Source organism: Cuculus canorus, chromosome 19, assembly GCF_017976375.1.
Source record: "Cuculus canorus isolate bCucCan1 chromosome 19, bCucCan1.pri, whole genome shotgun sequence".
In the NCBI taxonomy this organism is placed as follows: Eukaryota; Metazoa; Chordata; class Aves; order Cuculiformes; family Cuculidae; genus Cuculus; species Cuculus canorus.
Window position 1 is genome coordinate 6,342,410 of NC_071419.1, and position 23,539 is coordinate 6,365,948.

Genomic DNA, 23,539 nt, shown 5'->3' on the forward strand with positions numbered 1-23,539 from the left:
TCCGAGATCTCCTGTTCCCCGGTACGATTTTCCCCATCAGTGTTGTAGCTCGACTCCTGCCTCCCTGCAGCCTCTCCGACTCCTCCCAGGAAGTCCCAAGTGCAGATGAAGCATTTCAGACACAGGCAGAAAGCGGTATGAGTGCAAATGCAGCCTGGGCGGTTGTGCCAGGCTTTCGCGGCATAAGGCAGCGTAGCCCAGCTTGATGTAAGTCGTTTTTAACTCCCAAAAGCTGCCTTGTGCCTACGTGTGTGCGCTTGCTGGCTGCTGCTGTATTTGCCTGTTCTCCTACTGTGGCTTTGCACCCCCGTTGTGACAGGTTGAGGGGGACCCTCATTCCCAGAGCCCTGTCAGTGGCCAGGCTGGCCAGCACCAAAGAGGTGTTTGGGAAGCACCAGGACGGAGGAAACGGCTGGTGCCTGCAGGCTGGAGGGCAGGAGGTGGTGAGTGACCAGTCCCCGCGGTGACCTTCCTGCTGTCACCTCTGAAATCCTCACTGTGCTCCAAACCGTGCACCCCAACACAGTGAGAGGAGCCCCAGCTTCCTTGCAGGGAGCGTACACACAGCACATCCTGAAGAGTCCAAGCAGGTGAGAGCCCCCCTGAGCCTTTCCCAGGCTTTTCGCCTCTCTAGTGGCTCACCTTGCTCCAAAACATTGTCCAGGGCTGGGAAGGTGAGGCAGAGCCTCAGTCATTTGATCCCATTGGCAGTAGCACCCTGACCCTGTCTTTTCCCAGGAGCCTTATGCACAGCTCTCACACCAGCTCTGTAGTTTTTTGTAATCTGCTAAAGCCTTTTCTTCAGCTACACTTTTATTTTGTCGCCTGCAGCGTTAGTCTCCTCATTCAATTTGCATTTGCTTTGCACCCCAAAACAGTGTGTCTCCCCATCTCAGTGCCTGTCCCCAACACGCAGCTGTCCCGCACACAGGGACGAGGTGGGTGTTTTGCAGTCTTGAGCAATATTATGCCATGACTTCCCATTTTTCCATAAATTGTGCTGGTTTTTTCTTACCTGGGCAAAGAGATGTAAAATCCCCCTGGTCTCAGCTGAAAGCTGCTTTGCATTCCTGTTAGAAATAACATGAAATGTAAACAGAGGGGACACATCCTGCCTGTAAGGATGGGAAGTACACTAAGTGGTACTGGGAACTTACCTGTAGGCTGGCCAGCTTCAAACCTGGTTTAATTTATTTTTTGGCTGCTGGGTAATTCATTAATCCACAGCTGGTCAAAATGAGGGTGCATGTATCCTCCAGACTCACCGCTTTTATCTGAAGTACCTAAACTAACATTAACCTGTTTTAGCTTAAATACCACGGGTTTAAGCAATGCTGTAGGATAGCTGAGAAGACCTCAGAGAGGTGAAGGAACAGGCTGCATCGGGCACAGAAATTAATTTGTTTGGCGCCTTGAAGGAAAGGTAAACACCAAAATCACTTTGAAGGTGGAAGCTGACATCTTGTTAATCAGAATAAAGCTTGGGATTAAACAGGCTTGAGTTGCCGCAGCTGAGAGGCCAGAGATTCTCTCAACCAGCAGCACTCTTGCTTTGATTGTATTTTTTAACCTTAACAACGTGAAGGATGAGGAAGAGGTGGGTTTGCCCAGCGTACATCCCTAAGGCCCCTTGTTTCACTTCCCAGCCCCAAGAAGCAGGGAGTCCAAACAGCCCAAAGCACAGCTCCACCAGCGAGGAGGGTGAAGGTGCTGCAGGGAGGAAGGCAGAGGCGAGAGAGAGTTGGGATCAATGGAACTGGATGGAAAGCTAATGCTGAATAGTGAATTCTCAGAGGATGCCCTCTCTCTGGTGCTTGTATTACTGTCCCCAGTGCAGAGGAAAGTGGGGAGAACCTAGAAAAGGGAGCTCAGGAGGCAGAAGCCATGGTGTGATCCTGGCTTCCTCTGTGTCACAGGCACAAAGTACAGTCCCAGCCCTGTTTGACACTGCAGCGACAATGCACGAGGCAGCTCGTTCCCTCTTTCCCTTTCCATGGCACCATAACCACAGCTTTGGGTCTGAACCTGCCTTGTCACCAGCTACACAGAGCCTTTGCTTTACCCTAACTGTGGCTGAGCAATTTTCTCACCCCTTTGCTTTGTCCCTGGGGGAAATGCAGGTCCGTGCCCGCAGGACTGAGACAGCAGGAGCCGTGGCATGCTCAGGAGAGCAGGACCATCTCTGCGTCACTTCTTGCTGGAGAGAAAGAGCAGCGCTGGATATAGCTTATACTCCAGCGAGGTACTGAATGCCCAGCGTGATTGTTCCTGGCCTCCAGCCTGGTCCCTGGCTCAGGCTGCAGTGGCGTAGAGCCCACAGCACTTGCTACCCATGAGCTCTCCTTGGCAGTGATGGCAGATAAGGCACGTCACAAAAAGCCACACTCGTGCAATCTCCTCTGTACGTGCTCATTTCCAGGTAGCGTGTTGAAAGGGAACATCTCATAAGCAAGAGAATATTCTTTATACAGGAAAAAAGCTCATTGTTTGTGGAGTTACCTCTCCTGATGGTCTCTTCTGCTAAAGCCTCTTGGGTTGCAAAGTACTTGGGAAATATCAACATCCCTCTTAGAGATACAAACAAGCAGAGCAAGGAAATCACGCACAGCAGGGAGTCAGTGGTGGAAGGTTAGGGCCGCTAAGTCGTCTACACTTGCACTCAACTATCCTGCCTGGCTGCCAGGCAAATTGCAACTGGAGAAACACACATAGTTTGGTTTGGAGAGAAGAACTGAAACCGATTTGGGGCTGTTCTCCAGCCTAATGGGCAGCTGCCCATGTCAACAGTACGCAGGCTGGGGATGAGATGGAGGGGATGTCAAAAAAAGAAAGTATCTGTCGTTTCCCTTCCTGAAAGGGCTGGAGCAGTCAGAGCCTTTTCTCAGAAATGAGGATTTCTAGGCTTAAAGCACCTTTTTCCCACAGACTCCCATCACACTCGCCAAAGCTGTTAAATCCTCTGAACTGTGGCCAGCAGTAGCCCCACCACAAGAGAATCGTGCTGGAGCCATTAATATTTCACCTCCAGTTGTCTTTTACTTTTCAAGCCACAAATCCTTCTGTTCCTACCAAAATCAGCTCAGCACTGGGTCTTGCTGACTGTAATATCCATGAACTTGTACAGAAAGAGCAAGGAAAGGGGCTGGGGGAGAAGAGTGGGGCTTCCCTCACTCAGGGAGGCAGCGACTTCTGCTCACCCTTGGCTGCCTGCCTGGCACCACGGGGAGCACAGAGTCCACCTGGTGTCCTCTGAAACCCAGGGCTCCTCAGCAAGTTGTTTGTAAAGATCCTTAGTGAGGGCTGAAGCTGTATAAAAATCCAAAGACCTCAACAAGAAATATCATTGGGGCACTTTTCACATTCTGGTGCGGCCCTCTGGGAACAGCAGATGTGAGCAGGTAAGTGGGGAATTACTGCCACAGCCGAGCCTGGGGAGAAGGGCTGACCTGGTATCCTCACCTGGCACAGCAGAGCACAGACCTTGTCCCCTCACATCCCAGCTCTGCCACTCACATCTCAGCTGTTCTCACATCCCTGTTCAAATGTATTTTATTTGCTGTGGTGACAATCGTTTTCTTGGCTTATTGCTTCAGAGATGCTCACCTCATATCCCCACGGTGGCTTTTCTTGGTGCACTGAGCATCATTTGTCTCTGGTTTCTAGTCCCTTTGCTGTCTGGTTGCCTTTTCCCTGCACTGCTGAGTTATTAAATTCTACCTTTCCTGCTTTTCATCATCCTTGTAATAAATTCCCCATCAAGCACATCCTACCTTCTCCCACTGTGCTTACCCATCTGGAAGGATTTTGCTCTCAATGTTTCCTACTGTCCTTCTTTCCACGCTCCTTTGCCATGATGCACTTGGAAATTAGATATCAGTCAGGCGAACGGTACCTTGATGTCTCCGTACATCAGACTGACCTGGTGCTGTTCTCCCCTCTTGCCTGTACCCACCTGCTGCCTGGTTTTTCCAGGAACTTCAGGTGCAGAAACCAGTGTTTTGTTTAGGATTGAGAGCAACTGCCTTCATCAAGGGTTCCAGGGGGAAAAGGAGCAAATACAACTTCTGCTATTCCTTAGAGCAGTGTGGAATAAAAATGTTTTTTCTTCTAGGAAAATGGGATATTTTTGTGGCTTGTAGAGAACAAGTCCTTCTGATGGAGGACAGGAAAAGCTACGGAAGGCTAAAGCCTGAAGTCATTGGCCAGGCTCTTACAGCTTGGCTGAGCTCAGTTGCCCTGTGATTTATTGCAACTGAAAATGAGCTTAAGGTATTGCCAACTCCCCAGTGAGCGTTCACACACTTCTTTTGTTCATCTGTTTTCTCAACTCCTGTTGAAACCTGTAAATGAAATATCCTTCTCTGCCAGCTCTTGTCTGTTTGATCTTTCATAAAAAGCGTGTGAAGCTTCTTCCAGAAGCTGCTGCATCAGTGTTACTGCTGTAGGGTCAGCAACAACCCATGAAGCAATACTAAAGGGCACACCTTCTATTGGGAAAAACATCCCCTTCGTTGTCATTAGTAAAAGCTTTAAAGTCAGTCTCTTTCTCTCTCTTTGCAGGCAAAAATGTCAAGGCAAGTGCAAGCTCGGAGGCTGGAGGGAATAGATAAGAATATCTGGTGAGTTAAGACAATATCTGGTTAACCCTGGTGGTAAATGTGGGTTTAGGCAGCCTAACACCAGAGAGAAACCACTGCAGCACAGGGCAGCACAGTCTCCCTTGGCTACTTTGCATTTGTTTAGAAAGCACACCAGGACAGATTTGGGCCAAGAGACTTGACCCTGGCTGAGCTCTGTACCTTCTGCTCACATTTGATGCCATACCAGGTATCCTGCACCGTCCTGTGGGAAGGCAGGTGGGAGCACCTTGTAGTGCGCTGCACTCCATCTAGCCTGTCCACTCGAATGAACCCAGCCGCACCTAAATCCAAACCAAGTCATTGCAGCCCACGGGCTTCAGTGTCTGCTTTAAGGCCAACCTAGGGCACTACAAGCAGAGGCAGGCGAAGACATGCTGCAAACGCTGCTCCCAGCCTGCCAGGCACAGGCATTGGGCAAACTGCATGCTTGAAGGAGAGATTTAAACGGGTTTGTCTCAAAGCCCCGCCGTGCCTGGTTTCAAGATGCAAACTGCCGATGAGACAGCTCTAGTTGGAGACAAGCGCTGAGTTCAGCCTGCTTTTCCCTCTGCAGAGGCCTTCATGGTTTCTAGATGCTAAATTTTGCAGAACTGATATGAGTCTGCAAACCTCTAAGACCTCTCCTGCTTGCTCTGGTCTCATGAGTGGTGGTGCATTGCTTCAGCTTTGGCCACACATCCAGACAGCACGATGGCTGTTTCCTTCAGGAACAAATTAAAACCACTCCCCAGTGTAATCGTGCCTCATCCTTGTTTGAGTTGAAACAGGTCTGAAATGACCTCTGCTGGTCCTGTCCACCTGTGAGCAGCAGGAGGGACACCAACCTCACTCACTTCCAAAGGGATGCTGGCAAGCAGAATTGGTGCCACTGTGCTGCCTGGACCCTCTGTAAATGCTTTTCTTTCTCTTCCTTTCTTCTCTCTAGGGTGGAATTTGTAAAACTGGCTGCCACCTACTCCACAGTGAACCTGGGCCAGGGCTTCCCTGACTTTCCCCCACCAGATTTTCTGAAGGAGGCATTTGTGAGAGCCCTCAGCGGGAAGAACCACATGCTGCACCAGTACACCCGTGCCTTTGTGCGTGGACAGACCTTGCTCCTCAGCAATACCCCCCTCACTCCCCGTTAGCCTTTCTGCTTCATGGCAGCAATAAACAGGGCAAAACACACAGCCAGCCTCAGCCCACCCCGCCATCAAGGGCTATTTTATAAGGGTGTTTGAAGCAGACAGGCTGGAAGGCGCCCTGCACACTCCATCACACGGAGCTTGGCTGCTTAGATCCCTTCCAAGGCCTCATCCATGTTTTAGGAGGCTTCTACAACCCAATTCCCACCCCTCCTCTCACTCCACAGGGCCACCCACCTCTGGTGAAGATCCTAGCCCAGTTTTTTGGGAAGCTGCTTGGACGAGACCTGGATCCTATGACCAATGTGATGGTGACTGTGGGGGCATACCAGGCTCTCTTCTGCTGCTTCCAGGCATTCGTTGATGAAGGAGACGAGGTAAACCAAGATCTGGGCTTGTTGCATGGGCAGCCTTCCCCTAGGAGAGCCCATCCTGGCTGTGGGTCTGCCAGCAGCTGCAGGCTGGCTTTCGCTGTCCTTTTCCATAGCAGAAATGGTTTTATCCCCATTCTCCAGCATCTGAGCTTCCAAAGGGAAAAAAATTACCTTCTGCAGGGCACTGTCTCATTTCTGCATAAGGCAAAAAAACCCTTTTGCTTTGAGTGGTGCTGTTCTTCCCTGTCACTGCCCCCAGGCAATACATATTATCCTTACAGTAATTCAGGGATTAAAATTTTCTGTCCCTTCCATTGCTCTTCCATTGGGGAAGGCCTGAGCAGGGCCAGGAGGGTGCTGACATGTTCTGTTCTTCCAGGTGATAATCATTGAGCCCTTCTTCGACTGCTATGAACCGATGGTGAAAATGGCTGGTGGGACGCCCGTGTTTGTCCCACTGAGACCGGTGAGTGGGTCGGAGTCAAAGCTGTTGAGGAAAGAAGAGTCATAGCAAAGTGAGCAAGGAGATGAGTGGTAAGCAAAGTGCAGAGGTAGCAAAGCAAGCCAAGATTCCCCTCTGTTCTCTCTAGAAAGCTCCAAAAGATGGAAAATTGATGTCTAGTGCAGACTGGCAGCTGGACCCAGATGATTTGGCTTCTAAATTCAATGAACGGACAAAAGCCATCGTCCTGAACTCACCAAACAACCCTCTGGGCAAGGTAACGCCTCTGGCCTCGGTGTGGCTGGCCACATTGGCAGTGTGGCAGTGGCTTGACTTTCTTTGGACACAAGGGAAAGAGGTTTGGTGGCAGAACCACATACTGCACTCGCTCTTCTGGTGATTTTAAGCCTGGTCTTTTATGCCAGCAGTGACTTTGACCTGTTAGACCATCGCAGCCAGCTCCTGCCCAGCCTGGTCTGGGAGACGGGGCAGGCAGTGCGTGCAGCTTTTGCAAAGGGGCAGGGACAGGCAGGGGCTCAGAAAAGCTCCTGCTGCATCTCTGCTGCACTCCCTGCCTGCTGCAGGTATTCAGCCGAGGGGAGCTGGAGCTCATTGCCGACCTGTGTGTGAAGCATGATGTCCTGTGCATCAGTGATGAAGTGTACGAGTGGCTGGTCTACGATGGGAAGGAGCACATCCGCATCGGTATGGAGGATGGCTTGGCTGAGCTTGGGTGTCCTCTATCGGCACAGCACCTTCAGGGAAAGAACTGTTGGTTTAACTGGGGTCCCCTGGAAATTACCTGGGCTGCTTGCATGCATGCACAGCTTGAACAGGCACACATCCCTGTTAGAGGTATTTTGCTGCACTTCAGTCTCAGCATCCAAACCAGGTCTTAAAGTGGAGCCCTGACTTCCAGGGCCAGTCAGAGGAAATGGAGACTTGGCTTCACAGTGTGAGATCCAGGGCAAAGAGCCCTTTGGCTCCAGGATAACTGGATTCCCCCCCCTCCCCCCACTTTGTAAAACCACAGCTTTCTAGGTGTCTCTAGTTTTGGGACATCCATTTCAACATGATTTCAGAGGCCTGTTCTTCCTGTTGGCGTAATACGCAATCACCTGTTGCAGGGTGATGGTGCTTAGCGCCTCTGGGAGCCTCTGGGGCTGGGTAGATGCATACAAAAACAATTAATTACAAAGAGATGCTCTTGAGAAACCTGACTGCCTGCTTGGGATGTGTTGTGAACACAAAAGGCCATCATTAATGGTGGGCAAAGAGCTCCCACTATGTTATTCGTGCAGCCCAGAAGCGAACATGCTGAGCTCTGTCATCTGTCTTTCTCTCTTCATTGCCAGCCAGCTTGCGGGGGATGTGGGACCGTACGGTGATCATTGGGAGTGCTGGGAAAACCTTCAGTGCCACTGGATGGAAGGTGAATTCCCCCGTGTGGTATCCTGTGCTCTTCCCACCCCTGGCCCTCTGCTCCAGGGCATAGGTCCCATTACACCGGGGACACCACTGCCGCACGCTTGGCTTTGAAACTCAAGCTCTGAAAGTACCAACGCTCTGTCTGGAAAATGCAGTGATGCTAGTGAATAAAGGGGAGCCTGAGCAGGTACCCAGAGACTTACCACCTCTCTCCTCTCCACAGGTGGGCTGGACTGTGGGACCCAACCGGCTGCTGCAGCACCTCCGTACCGTGCACCAGAACTCAGTGTACCACTGTGCCACCGTCGCCCAAGTAAGGCAGCTCCCTGTGACTGGCCCTGCGATTCCCAAACCCCTGAGCAGGGGTGAGAGAGGGTCCTTCTGCCCACAGCTGACCTGAAACCCAAAGACAGGCTGATGTGTGGTGCCCTGGAGAGGCTTCCTTCCCCTCTCCATGCCCAGGAGGAAGCTTTGCTGGGAAATATTCCTTATTTCGCACTGACAAACCTAAAGGGCCATTTGGAGGGGCTGGAGGCAGAGAGCTCAGCTCGGTGCAGTGAGAAATCACTCGCTGCTCCCTAGTCACCTGTGACTTGTGTCAGAGCAAAGACTCCAGTTCTCGAGTGAACCTTGACCATCTGCCCACTGGGTGCTTCTCTCCTCACAGGATGCTGTGGCTCAGGGTTTCCAGAGGGAGCTTGAGCTTTATGGAAAACCAGACAGCTACTTCATCCAACTGCCCAAGGAGCTGCAGCAGAAGAGAGACTGGCTGATCCAGAGCCTGGATGCTGTGGGCATGAAGCCCATCGTCCCCGAGGGCACCTACTTCTTGGTAGCTGACATCTCCAAGTTCAGTGAGTCAACACTGAGGATTTGCTAAGGGGAAGATGAGTATGGGGGGCAGCTCTAACAGGGACAGGAACATGCATAAACCACTACCAAAGCGGGGAGGGACAACAGCATGTTCCCCGTCCAAGCTCCCAGAGGCTCTAGGCGTGGCTGAGACACCCAGCAGCAGCCCCAGACTCTGCACTGCTGTGCTTCTCCTGCAGAATCTGATGTCCCTGATGTCCCTGACTCCGATGAGCCCTATGACTCCAGATTTGCAAAGTGGATGGTCAAGAATAAGGTAAATGTGCCTGGCCCTTTCCAGTGCGATTCCCCTGGCTGGGGTTGTGCCCTCCCAGCTGGTTGCGCTCACGGGAACCAGCAGCACACCAGGACCAGCAGCTCCCAGCAGGGGCGTGCCTGGAGTGGACGGCTTCACCCACGCTGGGGCACGGCAGGCTGCTCGTCAGCCCAAGAGCAATAACCTCAGCTCCATGTGTTTCTCTTCCCAGGGCCTCGCTGCCATTCCGCTCTCCGCTTTCTACAGCGAGGCCCACAAGAACAACTACAACCATTTCATCCGGTTCTGCTTCGCAAAGGTGAGCGGCAGGAAGGAGGGCGAGGTCAGGGCTGTTTTAATGAGATGAATGACATGAAATGCACAGCGCCTTGGGCACCACAGCCCGAGCATGGCACAGGGGATTGTCCAACCTGCAGGCACAGGAGCTGAACTGGGAACAGGGATGTGCCAGTGCCATCCTAAGCTTTGCTCTGTCAGTATCCCACATTTCCTGGCCAAGGCAGGGGGTGCACATTGAGCAGCCCAGTGGCTGTGCCTGCCCTGGGGACACTGAGCCCATGTCAAACTAAACACGGGGCATTCGCGATGCTCCAGAATGAGAACAGGATATTTATGACTGATGGCTGCAGTGAGGAGAAAGGGGAGGTGGCTGGAAGCCATTGACAAAACCTGCTGTATTTGTTTAGGAGGAAGCCACACTGAAAGCAGCAAATGACATACTGCAAAAATGGAAACAGGAGAAAACGAGTCCCTGAGCACACTGTAGAGAAAACCAGCTCTCCTCAGTCCTCAGCTGCCCATGACTGCTCTTCTTCCTTTTCTTTTGCTCGACTACAAACTCTGATACATCCTTATTTTTGTTCTTTCAACCACATTTTCTGCCAAATGGTAAGAGGTTTGCCAGGCCCAGGGCGTGGGGGATGCTTTCTGTCACTGTTAAATGATTGCACTGTTCCTTGCAAGAAATGAGTCTTCACGCATGCTGCCAGTATTTGGCATTTCTTCCTCTTACATTTAAAGACTTTGCTAATCAGTTCTGGGATGCATCCAGTAACACACAAGGTAAGGATGGCTCCTGGAGTCTCTTCCACCACCAGATTCTGAAAAGGCGTGTCAGGACCTACCTCACAGGCTGTGCTGGGGGGTTGCTGTGGCTTCTCCTCCTCCCCAGCCCCACTCCTGTGCCCCAGGACGCAGGACAGCATCTCTACCAGCACCCAGTTTCCCACAGGACTGTGCAGTATCACCACTCATCAGCAGGTTGTGATCCTTATAATCCTGAAAATTACAAACCCAATGAAATGCTGTCTCAATTAACAATTTTCCTGGTTTTTTTTTCTCGGTGCATCTGTGGGGGAGGCAACCATAACTGGCTCCTCCTGGAAAACAGTGTTCCATAAATAGCCCAGCTGCTGCCAAATCTTCCTTATACATCCCCCTAGCCACCCCTGGCACTTGGTCAGGGCTTGGCAGCATCGCCCAGGCTGCAAAGTGAAACCTTCAAGCCAGGGAGGACAGGGACAGCACCCCCAGGCTGCTCCTGCTGCTGGTGGCTCCCCTGGGCCTGCCACGCACTGGTGAGGCAACACATGCAGCATTTTGAAAGGTAAATTCTTGCATCAGTCTCGATTTTGACCTGGATAAGAATGTAAAACAGCATCATCAACCACGCAGTGTTATGTGCAACAGACTGTGCGATATTTGTGGTGGTTAAATTATTAAAAGATTAATTACTGCAATTATTGAAGAGTAAATGTCTTTGTAATGATTAAAAGGCTGACGCAGCTCTCCTGGAGAGCTGTTGTCACCTGTGTTGTGTCCTGCAGTGCTGGCTGCTCATCCCACCTGGGCTAGCGGGCAGCAGCTCGCAGGTCCTCTGGCATCCACACAGTTGCCAAGTACTGGGAAAGCTGCAATCACCAAAACAAACACACAACTGTGAGATTAGATGATTAGCATAAAGATTAATTACAACATCCCCACGTGCGTGGGCTCTCGCTCTGGGCTGTGACACAAGGGATAGGGTGCCTCTCCCCATCCTCTACCACACAGGCAGCGCTTGGGCAAAGGCACCCAGACACAGGTGTCTGGACTTTAGAAGCATGGAATGCGTTGGGTGGGAAGGTCATGCAGTCCAACCGCCCTGCAGGGACATCTCCAACCACATCAGGTTGCTCAGAGCCCCGTCCAGCCTGACCTTGAGCATTCCCAAGGATGGTGCCTCTGCTGCCTTCCTCGGTAACCTGTTCCAGTGTTTCACCACCCTCATTGTAAAACATTTCTTCCTTATATCCAGTCTAAATCCACCATCTCTTGTTCTGTCACAACAGACCTTGCTAAAACATCTGTTCCCAGCTTTCCTGGAGCCCCTTTTCATACTGGAAGGTCGCTATAAGGTCTCCACGGAGCCTTCTCTTCTCCAGGCTGAACAACCCCAATTCTCTCAGCCTGTCCTTGTAGGGAAGGTGCTCCAGCCCTTGGATCATCTCCCTGGTCTCCTCTGGACCTGTTCCAACAGCCCCTCCCTGTGCTGAGGGCTCCAGGTGGGGTCTCAGAGCGGAGCGGAGGGGCAGAATCCCCTCTCTCCCTGCTGGTCCCACTGCTTTGGATGCAGCCCAGGACACGGGTGGTTTCTGGGCTGTGAGCAGACGTTGCCAGCTCACATGGAGCTTCTCATCCATCAGCACCCCAAGTCCTCTTCCTCCTCAGAGCGGCTCACACATGCCCCAGCCTGTACTGAAAATGACGATTGCCCCAACCCAGCCAAGGACCTTCCAACTCAGCCTTCTTGACCCTCAGGAGGTTTTACCCAACTCCCCCGGAGAGGCTGAGCTACACCCACAACCTCCCCCAGGTCTCCCATCCTCTCGCAAAGCGCAGCAGCCCCCACACAACTTCAGCGCCTCCACGTTCGGCTCTCACAGCGCCCCCGCCCCTGACTGGCGATTGGCGCCTTTGCCGTGAGCCTCTTCCCCTATCAGCAGCGCGGGCGGGGCCGTGACGGAGGCGCTGGGGGCGTGGTCTGTCTGTCTATGGGCGTGGTTTAGTTTGGGGCGTGGCTTGCAGCGTGCCTGTCAGTGGGGGCGTGGCTTTGGAAGAAGACGTGGTCTGATTGGGGGTTTTGCTGTAGGGGCGTGGCTTTGTGGCTGGGGTGTGGTTTTCAGTTGGGAGGTGGCCTCACACGGAGGGGCGTGGCTTTGTAGTTGTGTGATCTCATAATAGGCGCGGTTTAGCGTTATGGGCGTGGTTTGTAGCTGGGGGCGTGGTCTGTGGCGGCGGAAGATGGCGGAGGGCGGTGCAGCGAAGCGGCCGCGTGGGGTGCGTGGGGCTGGGCCGGGCCGGGCTGGGGCAGGGCAGGGGGCTCCCCCGGTGCCCTGAGGGGAACCCGGCCCTAACGGTCGCTGTCTCCCGCAGGTCGAGGATAGGAAGGTGGACTGGCGGCGATGGAAGCAGGAGAGTAAGGGCGGGCAGGGAGAAGGATCTCTTAGAGCCACCTTCCGGTAGCTGAAGGGGCTACAGGAAAGCTGGGGAGGGGCTGTTCACAAAGGCCTGTGGGATACGATAGGGGCAATGGGGATAAACTGGAGAGGGGCAGATTTAGACTGGACATAAGGAGGAATTTCTTCACTATGAGGGTGGGGAGGCCCTGGCCCAGGTTGCCCAGGAAAGTGGTGGCTGCCCCATCCCTGGAGGTGTTCAAGGCCAGGTTGGATGGAGCCCCTGATCCTGTGGGAGATCTCCCTGCTCATGGCAGGGGGTGGAACTGGGTGGGCTTTAAGGACCCTTCCAACCCAAACTGTGAATCTATGATTAAAATGAGCCCTTGGAAAGGAACAGAATATTCATAAGATTTCTGGGAAAATTTATACATGTGGATGTAAGTGGGAAATTCATCCTGTCCCAGCTTTGGTCTCGCTGCACGGGATTGATGGGGATCACTCCCTCATGCACAGCCCTGATAAAGGCTGCTCGCTTTCTAAAATTCCAAAACAAGCCTTAGAGTTTATTTGCTTGTGTTTTTGCTATCAAGGGGCCGGGAAGAGCAGGGTGAGGGGCCTGGAGCACCCAGGGGCTGCTCAGTGTTTAAAGCCAGATGTGGTTCTGCCTTCCAGGGAAAGCAGAGAAGAAGAAATGGAAGGAAATGAAGCTACTGAAGAAGTTGGAGAAGCAGCGGCTGCAGGAGCTGGCAGAGAAGCAACCCAAGGAGCAGGAAGAGCAGAAGGAAGACGCAGGTGATGCTGCTGTGCCAGCCCAAGCAGGGAGAGCTGGGAGCCTGGCCCTGGGGGCCGGCAAGGTTGTGCAGCAGTAAAAGGTGGTGCAGAGGGTCCTGGTCTGTTTGGGATCAGCCCCTGTGCATCAGCAGGCACGAACACGGCACAGCCAGCGCTGTACAGAGACCACAGGGTCAAAGAATAACCTGAGTTTGAAGGGACCCAGGATCATCAAGTCCAGCTCCTGTCCCTGCACAGGACAACCCCAACCCTCACACCGTGTGTCTGAGGCCAGTGTCTGAATGCTTCTGGGATATTGTCAGGCTTGGTGCCATGTCTGCTTCCCTGGGGAGCTGCTCCAGGGCTCCACCACTTTCTGGTGGAAGAATCTTTTCTTAATGTCCAGGCTAACCCTCCCCTGGCATCTTCCTGCCATTCCCTTGGGTCCTGGCATTGGTCAAAACAGAGAAGGGGTCAGCGTCTGCTCCTCCTCCTCTTGCAAGGAAACAGTAAACTGCAATGAGGTCTCTCCTCACTCTGCTCTTCTCCAGGCTGAACAGACCAACATTGTGGCCTCCTCTGGACACTCTCCAGTAGCTTTAGATCCTTTTATACTCTGGTGCCCTAAACTGCACCCAGTGCTCAAGGTGGGGCAGAGCAGAGCAAAGCAGGAAAATCAAACCCTCGACTGCCTGGCAATGCTGACCTTGGTTAAAAGAAAATCTGTGGTTAAAATCTCAGGATTAGTGGTTGCTTTTTTCCCCACCACCACAAGTGCAGAGGGAAGTAAATAAAATCCTGCTGTGGCTCTCTTCTGATCATTCTCTGTTCCCCAGGTCGTCACTACACGCTGAGTGTAGCCCTGCCGGGCTCTATCCTCAACAACGCCCAATCGCTGGAGCTGCGGACATACCTCGCTGGGCAGATTGCTCGGGCCTGTGCCATCTTCTGCGTGGATGAGATCGTGGTGTTTGACGAGCAAGGGGAAGATGTAAAGTAAGGAGGAGCCACCTTGTTCTGCAGAAAGCGTTTCCTCTCTGCTTTCTGGTTCTCCAGTCGTTTATTAAGCTCAAACCAGGGAAGAATTGTGTGTACCTGAAGACATTTGAGCCTCTCTCAGAGGGCAGGAATACAGGGACCCTGTGCCACGGGGCAAAGATGTTGACTTAACTGCTGTGGCAACCAGGGTCGGTTATCCCAGCATGGGAATGTCAGAGCAGCAGGTCAAGTTCTCCTGTGCTCTCAAACCTTGCTGTGTAGGTCCAGGGCAGGGCACACCTGTATCCCTCTGGAAAATGAATGCATGTCCTTCACCTTTTCAACCTGAACCTGCATCCATCTGTGGGTTTGTGTCAGTACACAAAGATGCTTGGCTTACAGAGAGAGTCCCAAAGAGGATTTGTTAACAGGCTCTGCAATAGCCCTTCTATAAGGTGGCTCATTTATTTCTTAGGGGTGGAGGGTGCTGCTGTTTTCAGATTAAGGAGTTGGTCTACGGGAGGCCTGGCTGTTTCGGGCTGTGCAGTCTCACGCTGAGTTCACAGACTGTTCTTTCTCTTTCAGGACTGTGGAGGGGGACTTCGAAGGAATTGGGAAGAGAGGGAAGGCTTGTGTGCAGCTGGCTCGGATCCTGCAGTACTTGGAGTGCCCTCAGTAAGTCCACCACAGTCAGACACCACATCAGAACTGACTTCGGGGTATCTCACGGTAGAGGCTGTTGGCACAGGAGGCACATTCTGTTCATACCACATAATTATGTGGGAACGTAGGATCCAATTTCTTGACATGTCTGGATCAGGAGCGAATGCAGGATACAACCTGCACCATACAGGTGTAGATCTACCATAGAGGTAGATCAGGCGAGCTTTTCTCTGTACTCGACTCCTTTGAGTCAGAGCAGGGCTAGAATTGAGGGTTGGATGCCATAGAAACAACTGCTTTCATGTTTTGCCCTTCTGATAACAGGTACTTGAGGAAATCCTTTTTTCCAAAACATGAGGATCTGCAGTTTGCAGGTAACGTTTCCGCTGTCTCTGTCCCAAGCTGTTGGCTCCCCCTCGCTGCGCTCAGGCTCTGGTTTTGCATGGGATACCCTGAACTGGGAGCACAGGGGAGATGCTGGGCTAGGGAGGGTGTTCCCACCGTTTATGCCTCTCCTTAGCGTGTTGTTCCCTGTGCTGTTCTAGGGCTGCTCAACCCCCTGGACAGCCCCCACCACATGCGGGTGGATGAGGATTCGGAGTACCGAGAAGGGGTAGTGCTGGACCGACCAACTAAGCCAGGCAAAGGCTCTTTTGTGAACTGTGGGATGAGGAAGGTATGTCTTTTACCCACAGATTCCAGACCATTTCCCCCATCTCTCTGGCGGATCTGAAGCAGACAGGGTGGGTAATGCCGAGCTCCTAAAGGCTGTCACAGGCGTGCATGGGGTCTAATACTGTCGCTGTCTTCTCCCTTCTGGTTTGGTAATGGTTGTAGCTTCCCAAGTCCTGGCAGGTCTGCCCATTCTAGCTTATCATTGCTTCACTGCTGGAGTTGAACCTTTGAGCAGCAAACTAAGTCTCAGACTGCCGACCCAGCCACCCTGAGCCTGTCTTGCATGAACTATACAGGCCCCGGTCACAGAGCCTCTCGCTCCAACTCCAGGCCAGAACAGATGCCGTTTCCTCAGAGGGTCCCCTTCCTTCCCCACTTTCCCCAGTACTTCCAGAATGTCTAACGCTGATGGTGACTGTCACTGCAGGAGGTGCAGATCGACAGACAGCTGAAGCCCGGCCTGCGAGTCACCGTGCGCCTGGAGGAACCCCAGAAGCCAGGTAACACACTGCTCCATCCACCTCAGTCCTGCAGGAGTTGGTTATTCCGTATCAGAGCCTTCAGGTTACTGATGTTTGAAGGCACTCAGCAGCTCTGCACGCGCCCTTCACTACACACACAATTTTAGTGAGACCCTTACCATAGCTCCCTGATTAACTGAAAAGAACTACCAGCTCTTTGGCCAACAATAAACAGCCCAAATATAACTGCACGCTTTTCAGAATGTGCTCCAAAGGGCAGTTCTTGGCTGTACAGCGGGCAGTGTCCTACCCTGGGACAAACCGCCGCACGTGGGTGGTGAAATCCACCTCTCCCCAGCTGATCGCAGGGGCTGGTAACCTCTTTGCATCCCTTTCAGAAGCCAAAGTGCGGAAAGGCACCGTGGTGTCCTCACACCATCCTCGGACGGTGTCGGGCTTGTACTGGGGCTACAACGTGCGCCTCGCCTCGTGCTTGAGTAAGTATTTGCACAAGTTCTCTGCTCTCTGCCTGGCCTTCCACACCAGTTTCAGGCCTGCTGCCTGTACATCTGCAGCACCCATTAACATTGCTTTTCTTTGAAATCTCTGATCTCAAAGGCAGCTTACACATGCAGCCATGTGGCTACCAAATTTAAGGGCTAAAGCCAGGGATGTGAATCACCTGGCACCACCAGTCCTCTGCCCTGTGCTTCCACACACTATTGTGCCAAACGTCGTCCATGTTGTGGCAGGAGACGAGTCGGTGCTTTCCATTTCCATGATAATTGCTCGCTCACATCAAGGCCAGCAGTGACATTTGACCTCGAGAGCCTCCTAGGAAAGTTGTAAGCCATTGCGCAAGGAATGGCTCCTGGCACCTCCTTGAGCTTTGAGAAAAATGGGTGCAGTTGAGTGCCAGAGACTCCTGCAGCAAGGGAATTGCGTAGGAAAGAGGGATCACTCTTCAGTCTCTTAATGCACTGGTGGCACTGAAAAGCAATTCTTTCTTCACTCACCTGTGGACCGTTTGATCCTGTCCAGAAGGCACACAGCGTGGGTGAGGGCACCATGTGAATAACCCCAGACTGTTTGCTTCCCAGGTGCTGTCTTTTCGGAGTGCCCGTTCAAGGAAGGCTACGATCTCTCTATTGGGACCTCAGAGCGGGGCAGCTCCGTAGACCAGGCTACTCTCCCTTCCTTCAGGTTCGTGTCCTGCCTGTTTGGCCCCACTGGAGCCCCCGGTGAGGGCTGGTGCAGGCAGCAGAGCTGCACTGAGGCCTCAGTGTTCTCCTGGGCGAGAACGCTCCCAGATACAAGCACAAGGCTTGCCTGCAGGCTCCCTCCTGCGCTCTGCTGCTCCCTCTCCCACAAGGCGTGTTCCTCTGCCTGACAGATGCTGGGGGAATTGCCCCAGGACAAGGCAAATTCCTTCCTGCTTCTCTAGAGTCGATCCTCCCAATGCAGTTTGTAGCAAGGCCTGTCACCTTGGCCAAGTACTGTGGGGCTTTGCTGGGGAGCTGCACTGTCAGCAAGGGACACAGCTTCCCAATTCTGTGGCACAGAAGAGCTTGGACACAGACCCAGACACGTGAACAAAAGAAATGAGTCTGCTTCTTGTAGGTCAAGCCAAGAACTGTTTCTGAAAAGCCAGTTCTTGAAAGTTGAAGGCACATGAGCGGCTCTCTACGTGAAGCCTGTAGCATGTGCCTCGGCACCTGGCTAAGAGCCAGCCTCCCCTCTCACCCTGCCCCTCTGCTCTCCCCTAGGCACGCCCTGGTCGTGTTTGGAGGGCTTGAGGGCTTGGAAGCTGGGGTTGACGTAGACCAAAACCTGGAGGTCACCGACCCAAGCGTCTTGTTTGACTTCTACCTGAACACTTGTCCCAGCCAGGGCAGCCGAACCATCCGGACTGAGGTAGGGTGGGTGGCTAATGCTGCGGTGGGTGCAATACGGCGCAGCGCCGCGATTCTGTCTCTGGTAGCGCCACGTACAGCTAGGCTGGCGTTCCCAGGGAACGGGGAATCTGGCTTGCCCAGTGCCCCTTGGGGAGCAGCGGCTCTGACTGCCACCTGGGTCTGTTCCAGGAAGCGCTGCTGATCTCTCTCTCTGCACTGAGACCTCACATCAATGAGGCTGTGAAGACACCCAGCAACAGCTGAGGGAAAGGAAAACCACTGACCTTGCCATCGGCTGCGGAATGCCTTGATAAGCAGCTGTTCAAACGCGGGGTGCGGGGCCAATCACTCCAAGAGCTTGGTGGGGCCAAGCGTGACCGAAGATGGCAGTGTTGCCTGAACAAATGTCTGGCTGCCTGTGGGACCAGTGTCTGTGCCCTCCTGCCTTTGTCATCCAGCCAAGGACTGGTTGCTGCCCCTCGGCAGTTGGGATGAGCCCAGCGGCAGACTCTGTAATTCAGACATCTGAGGTGGGGAATAAAGCTGTACAGAACCTCAGCTGCCCTGAAGGCTGTGTCTGTGTGTCTTGTGGAAGATGCGCACTCGGTGTCCAGAGATCTTGCATGCTCAGTGCTTCTGGTACCATAAGGCCTTCAGATTTAAAGGAAGTCAAAACTTGGTCCTTATTCCAAGAAGCAGTTCCTGTCTCAGCCTGACTCCCTCAGTCCCCATTTGACTCCAAGGTTTCATCCTTCCCAAGAGCCTGGGAAAAATTGGAGCTTTGGTTGGGCCTCAGGGCTAAACCACACGAGCAAAGCTGGTTACAGTTTGGCTTCACCTGTGTTGTCTTAAGCTCTGCCTACAGTAAACTCAAACAGGAAAACAGCTGGAAAAGCTGTCTCTGTCCTCCCAGCTCCTGCTGAGGTATTCTGGGCTTTGGTAAGAGCAGATAAGAAACAACCAATGCTGTGGGTGTTCAAAACTTTACTGCTAAAACCATCTTCTGAGACAAAACAATCCAAAAATCCTTTGGCCACAGAAAGACAGGAACCTCTCCTCCCCTTGCACCCATCCTTCCCTGCTAAATAGCAGCAATTCAGTGACTTCCCTTTGTGTCTTAGTAAGCCAAACACAGCTTAAAGGGAGCAATTATAGGGGTACAATCCCTACTACCCAAATTCTAGGGAGCTGCTACAGGGTCTTGCTCCTGCAGGACCTGCCCTTGAGACCTGCCCCGTGTGCGTGTTTCACTTGTAACAAAGCGAGGGGAAGGGCAGAGAAAAGCATGGGTTTGATTCTTATTTCCCATATCTAAAATCACACAAGAAACTATTATTCTGTGGACAACTGCTGCAAGTCCCTTCCCGTGGGGTACCTGTATCCGTCTAGTTGGAGTTCAACTCTTGCTTCCAGCTGTGATGGCTTTCAAGTTACTTGTTCTCTTCAAGATGTTTGGGACAAAGAGGAGTCCTGAGGCTCGCTCGATGCTCTCAATGGGAACCAGGAACCGTTCCAGGGGGATTTTCTCATCCACAGGGCTGTTGGGCATCACGTATGAGCGCAACTCAATCTCCCCACTCTCCTTTTCCAAGATGAGCACCTTGAAGAAATGGGTGGGGACGGCCACATTGTTCTTCCCAATCACCTGGTACTTGACGTACATCTTCCCATCGGCCTCCATCCTGCACCAACAGCAGCATCTCACATTACCTCCTAGCTTGATGCCACATCCACCCCCTCAGCCCTCCACCACCACCTCAGCGTGGCAGGGAGCAGCCCAACTTTTGTGGTAGGGCTGTGAAAATGGTCCTGAAACAGACGCTACATAACAAATACAATGGGGCTGAGCTCTGTGTCAGGTCTGCTCTCCTCAAATCCCTTCCCCACTCTCCCTCCTTAACAGCCTCTGCAAGATATTTCCTGCTGCTGAAGAGTTCTCAACATGAGACAGAAGCTCTTCGGTGCTACATGAAGATCTTTGCAAATAAAGTCATGCTCTAAAGTGGAGAACAGCCCAGGAAATAAAACCTTGAAGCTTTGCAGGGAAGGGGTCTGCAGTCTGCTCTGTTCACCGAATAATCCAGCAATCTACTGCTGCTGGATTACGTTGTAGCTCAAGAAAACCAGCACAAGGCATCTTTCTACACAGTCCCAGCTTGGCCCTCATGTTTACCTGGGCAGAAAAAGAGGTCCTGTGCAGACATAGACATTCTTGTTGCTCCTCGCCAAGCTTCTGCAGTACTTCTCCAGGTTATTCCAGGCATTCTGGTTCAAATGAGGATTCTAGAAAGACAACCAGCGTGACACAGGCAATCACTTCATGGGGAATTCCCTCACCGTTCACAGTAGTAACGCCAGCCTTTTCTCCAATACATCCCACAGCGCCCCAGGTGCCTCCCACAGGAGATCCCTGCTGTAACCCCTGCTCTGGAAGCTGTGTATGGCAGGGTCTTGGTTTGCACACCCAGAAACAGAACCCACTTGCCTCAGCTCATAATTTTTGCAAATCTCTGCTTGCCTGTTTAACTTTGTGCCCACAATGAGCTGAGCAGCGTCTCCCACAGCTTGAGAGAACCACGCAGACAGCTGCGTTTGCAGGATTGCTGTTACAGAATCAGAGAATCGTTTAGGTTGGAAAAGACCTTTAAGATGATCGAATCCAGCCTTTAACCCAACACTGCCAACTCCACCACTAAACCATGTCCCTGAGCATCACATCTTTTAAACTCCTGCAGGGATAGCGATGCCACCACTGCCCCGGGCAGCCTCTGCCAGTGCTTGAGAAGCTTTTTGGTGAAGAAATGTTTCCCAATATCCAATCCTAACCTCGCCTGGTGCAACTTGGGGCTACTTCTTCTCATCCTATCGCTTGTTACTTGGGAGAAGAGACCAACACCCACCTCACTACATCCTCCTTTCAGGGAGCTGCAGAGAGCGATGAGGTTGCCCCTCAGCCAGACTCAACACCAGCCCCAAGTCCCTCACCACTCCCATAACCCTGGGCTCCAGCCCCTTCCCCAGCTCCATCCCCTTCTCTGGATGTGCTCCAGTCCCTCAATGTCCTTCTCACACTGAGGAGTCCAAAACTGAACCCAGGAGAGAATCACAGAATGATTTGGGTTGGAAGGGACCTTAAAGATCATCCAGTTCCACCCAGTGCGATGGGCAAGGACACCTCCCACTGGATCCGGTTGCTCAAAGCCCCGTCCAGCCTGGCCTTGAACACCTCCAGGGATGGGGCAACCGTGACCTCCCTGGGAATCTGTGCCAGGGCCTCACCACTCTCATCATGAAGAATTTCTTCCTAATATTCAATCTAAATCTTGCCCCTCCAATTTAAAGCCATTCCCTCACACCCTATCACTCCAAGTGATACCAAAAATGCTGGAAAAATAAACTCTCTAAAGCTCATTTTCAAGTGTTAGAAAGGGAGCATCCTTTACCAAGGCTGGGCAACAGGGAGTGATCCCCATCGATCCTGTGCAGCGAGATAAGAGCTGGGACAGGATGGATTTCCCCCTCACATAGATAAATTGTCCCAGAAATCTTATGCATATTCTATTACTTTCCAGGGACTCATTTTAGTGTGGTTATGAACTTCACAACAGTCAAATCTCTTTCTGATTTGGAGCTTTGGCTCCAGCTCTGCCTGACCTCACCTTTGAGCTGGGGAAGGGCTGCAAACAGAGGGGATTCCAGCAGACACCTCTGTTTGGCACAGATCACATCGAGCACGAGGCGTTATCATCACCAAAGGATGAGCAGCATCTGGAAAAACGCTGTTTGAAAGAAACCTGCTCTCAGAGGGACGTTCTGCCTATCAAAGAACTCAACTACTTAGAATCATAGAATGGTTTGGGCTGAAAGGGACCTCAAAACCCATCCAGTTCCACCCCCTGCCATGGGCAGGGACACCTCCCACTGGATCAGGGGCTCCAAGGCCCATCCAACCTGGCCTGGAACACCACCAGGGATGGGGCAGCCACAGCTTCTCTGGGCAACCTGGGCCAGGGCCTCATCATTTATAGTGAAGAAATTCCTCTTTATGTCTAGCTTAAATCTGCCCCTCTCTGGTTTATACCCATTGCCCCACATCCTATCTTCACAGAAAGAGTCATTGGGCACTGGAACAGCTGCCCAGGTTGGTGGTCGAGTCGCCTTCCCTGGAGGTGTTTAAGGAACGGGTGGATGAAGTGCTGAGGGACATGGTTTAGGGAGTGTTAGGAATGGTTGGACTCAATGATCCAGTGGGTCCTTTCCAACCTGGTGATTCTGTGATTCTATCCCCACAGGCCTTTATGAACAGCCCCTCTCCAGCTTTCCTGTAGCCCCTTCAGGCACTGGAAGGTCACTCTAAGGTCTCCTCGGAGCCTTCTCTTCTCCAGGCTTAGATGATACTTCACCCTGCTTTAGCTTAGACCAAAAATATCCCACTTTTTGCACCAGTAACGCCCTCTCGCACCCCAACCCCTTGTCCCAGCCCCTCCCGGCTCCCCGAACCCCGGGTCTACCCCACCTGCGGGGCGACGTTGCTGAGGTAGAAGGTGTCCTGCATGGCTTTCTGGCTCCACTTGTGGTTGGCGGCGGCCGCCAGGTGCCCTCGGTCGAAGCCGCTGCCTCGGTAGTCACCGTTGGTGGCTCGGTGATACTCGTGCACCGACTCATCCTCTTGGAAGTCGCAGCGGGCGCGCTCGGAGGCTCCGCTCAGGCCGTGCGGGCTGAGCTGCTCGATGACCCAGAGCGCGCTGCGGGCTCGCGGGTCGTAGCACAGTACGTAGGACTCGCGGCTCCGCACCTGCGCCAACCCGGGCAGCCCGTACTTGGTCAGCTCGGCGCGGCCGGGGCTGCCCAGCGCGGGAGGAGCCGCCGCCGCCGCCGCCACCGCGGGCACCACGGGCAGCCGCGCCAGCAGCCCCTCCGCCTCCTGCGGCCGCTGCCATGCTCCCAGCGCCCACCCCAGCCCCGCGCCCAGCGCCGCGCCTGGCAGCACCCACCGCGCCATGGCCGCGCGGGGTTAAAGGGACTCGCCGGCAGGGGGCGCAGGGGGTGACAGGGGGAGGGGCAGCGCCGCTTTAAGGGGGCGGGGCCGCTGCGGCAGGGAGCTGCGGACAGGCGCGGCGCAGCGGGGAGGGGGCGGGGCGGAGGCGCTGGAAGGGGGTGGGGAGGGGCGGTAGGTGGGGCCCACCGCGGGCGGGGGAAGCGGCGTTGGGCGGGAAAGGCGCGTTGGAGGGCGTCAAACGGGCAAACGGCATTTAACGGTGTCAAACGAAACGGGGGAACAGCATTTGTTTAACGGGGAAGCTGGGTTTAAGGGCGTCAAACGGGAGAACAGCGTTTAACGGGGTAACGGCGTTTAAGGGCGTCAAACGGGAGAAGGACGTTGAAGAGTGTCAAAGAGCAGAGAAAGGCCTTTAACGAGGGAGACGTGTTTAACGGCGTCAAATGGTAAAACGGCATTGAATGGTGTCTTAATGGGAGAATGGCATTTAACGGGGGAGCCGTGTTAAACGGTGTCAAAC

At 53.1% G+C, this 23,539-nt stretch overlaps 3 protein-coding genes across 8 annotated transcripts; 2 read left to right on the forward strand and 1 right to left on the reverse strand.

Moving 5' to 3' along the window:
• Nucleotides 1–72: 72 nt before the first annotated feature.
• KYAT1 (kynurenine aminotransferase 1) lies at nt 73–10,851 on the forward strand. Of its 6 annotated transcripts, none has more exons than XM_009569453.2 (14): nt 73–207; nt 2,121–2,242; nt 4,561–4,619; nt 5,566–5,716; nt 5,992–6,141; nt 6,518–6,604; nt 6,729–6,857; nt 7,165–7,285; nt 7,936–8,012; nt 8,232–8,321; nt 8,676–8,862; nt 9,061–9,137; nt 9,349–9,435; nt 9,824–10,851. In XM_009569453.2, exons 2-14 carry the CDS (start codon nt 2,159–2,161, stop codon nt 9,890–9,892), a joined length of 1,368 nt encoding a protein of 455 aa, XP_009567748.2. In that variant the 5' UTR covers nt 73–207; nt 2,121–2,158; the 3' UTR covers nt 9,893–10,851. The 6 variants fall into 6 exon arrangements, with proteins under 6 accessions (XP_009567748.2, XP_053940249.1, XP_053940250.1 ...); XM_054084274.1 differs by lacking the exon at nt 73–207 and adding an exon at nt 241–443; XM_054084275.1 differs by lacking the exon at nt 73–207 and adding an exon at nt 4,112–4,269.
• A 1,497-nt stretch (nt 10,852–12,348) lies between these two features.
• SPOUT1 (SPOUT domain containing methyltransferase 1) lies at nt 12,349–18,558 on the forward strand. Its single transcript, XM_054084279.1, has 12 exons — nt 12,349–12,455; nt 12,552–12,594; nt 13,250–13,369; nt 14,185–14,344; nt 14,912–15,001; nt 15,314–15,363; nt 15,535–15,665; nt 16,092–16,164; nt 16,524–16,622; nt 17,226–17,328; nt 17,892–18,039; nt 18,210–18,558. Exons 1-12 carry the CDS (start codon nt 12,375–12,377, stop codon nt 18,282–18,284), a joined length of 1,173 nt encoding a protein of 390 aa, XP_053940254.1. The 5' UTR covers nt 12,349–12,374; the 3' UTR covers nt 18,285–18,558.
• Nucleotides 18,559–18,999: 441 nt separating this feature from the next.
• Nucleotides 19,000–23,036, reverse strand: ENDOG (endonuclease G). Its single transcript, XM_054084280.1, has 3 exons — nt 22,537–23,036; nt 20,194–20,303; nt 19,000–19,702 (listed from the first exon to the last, which is right to left on the reverse strand). The coding sequence occupies exons 1-3, from the start codon at nt 23,020–23,022 to the stop codon at nt 19,417–19,419; spliced, it is 882 nt and encodes a 293-aa protein (XP_053940255.1). The 5' UTR covers nt 23,023–23,036; the 3' UTR covers nt 19,000–19,416.
• Nucleotides 23,037–23,539: the final 503 nt, after the last annotated feature.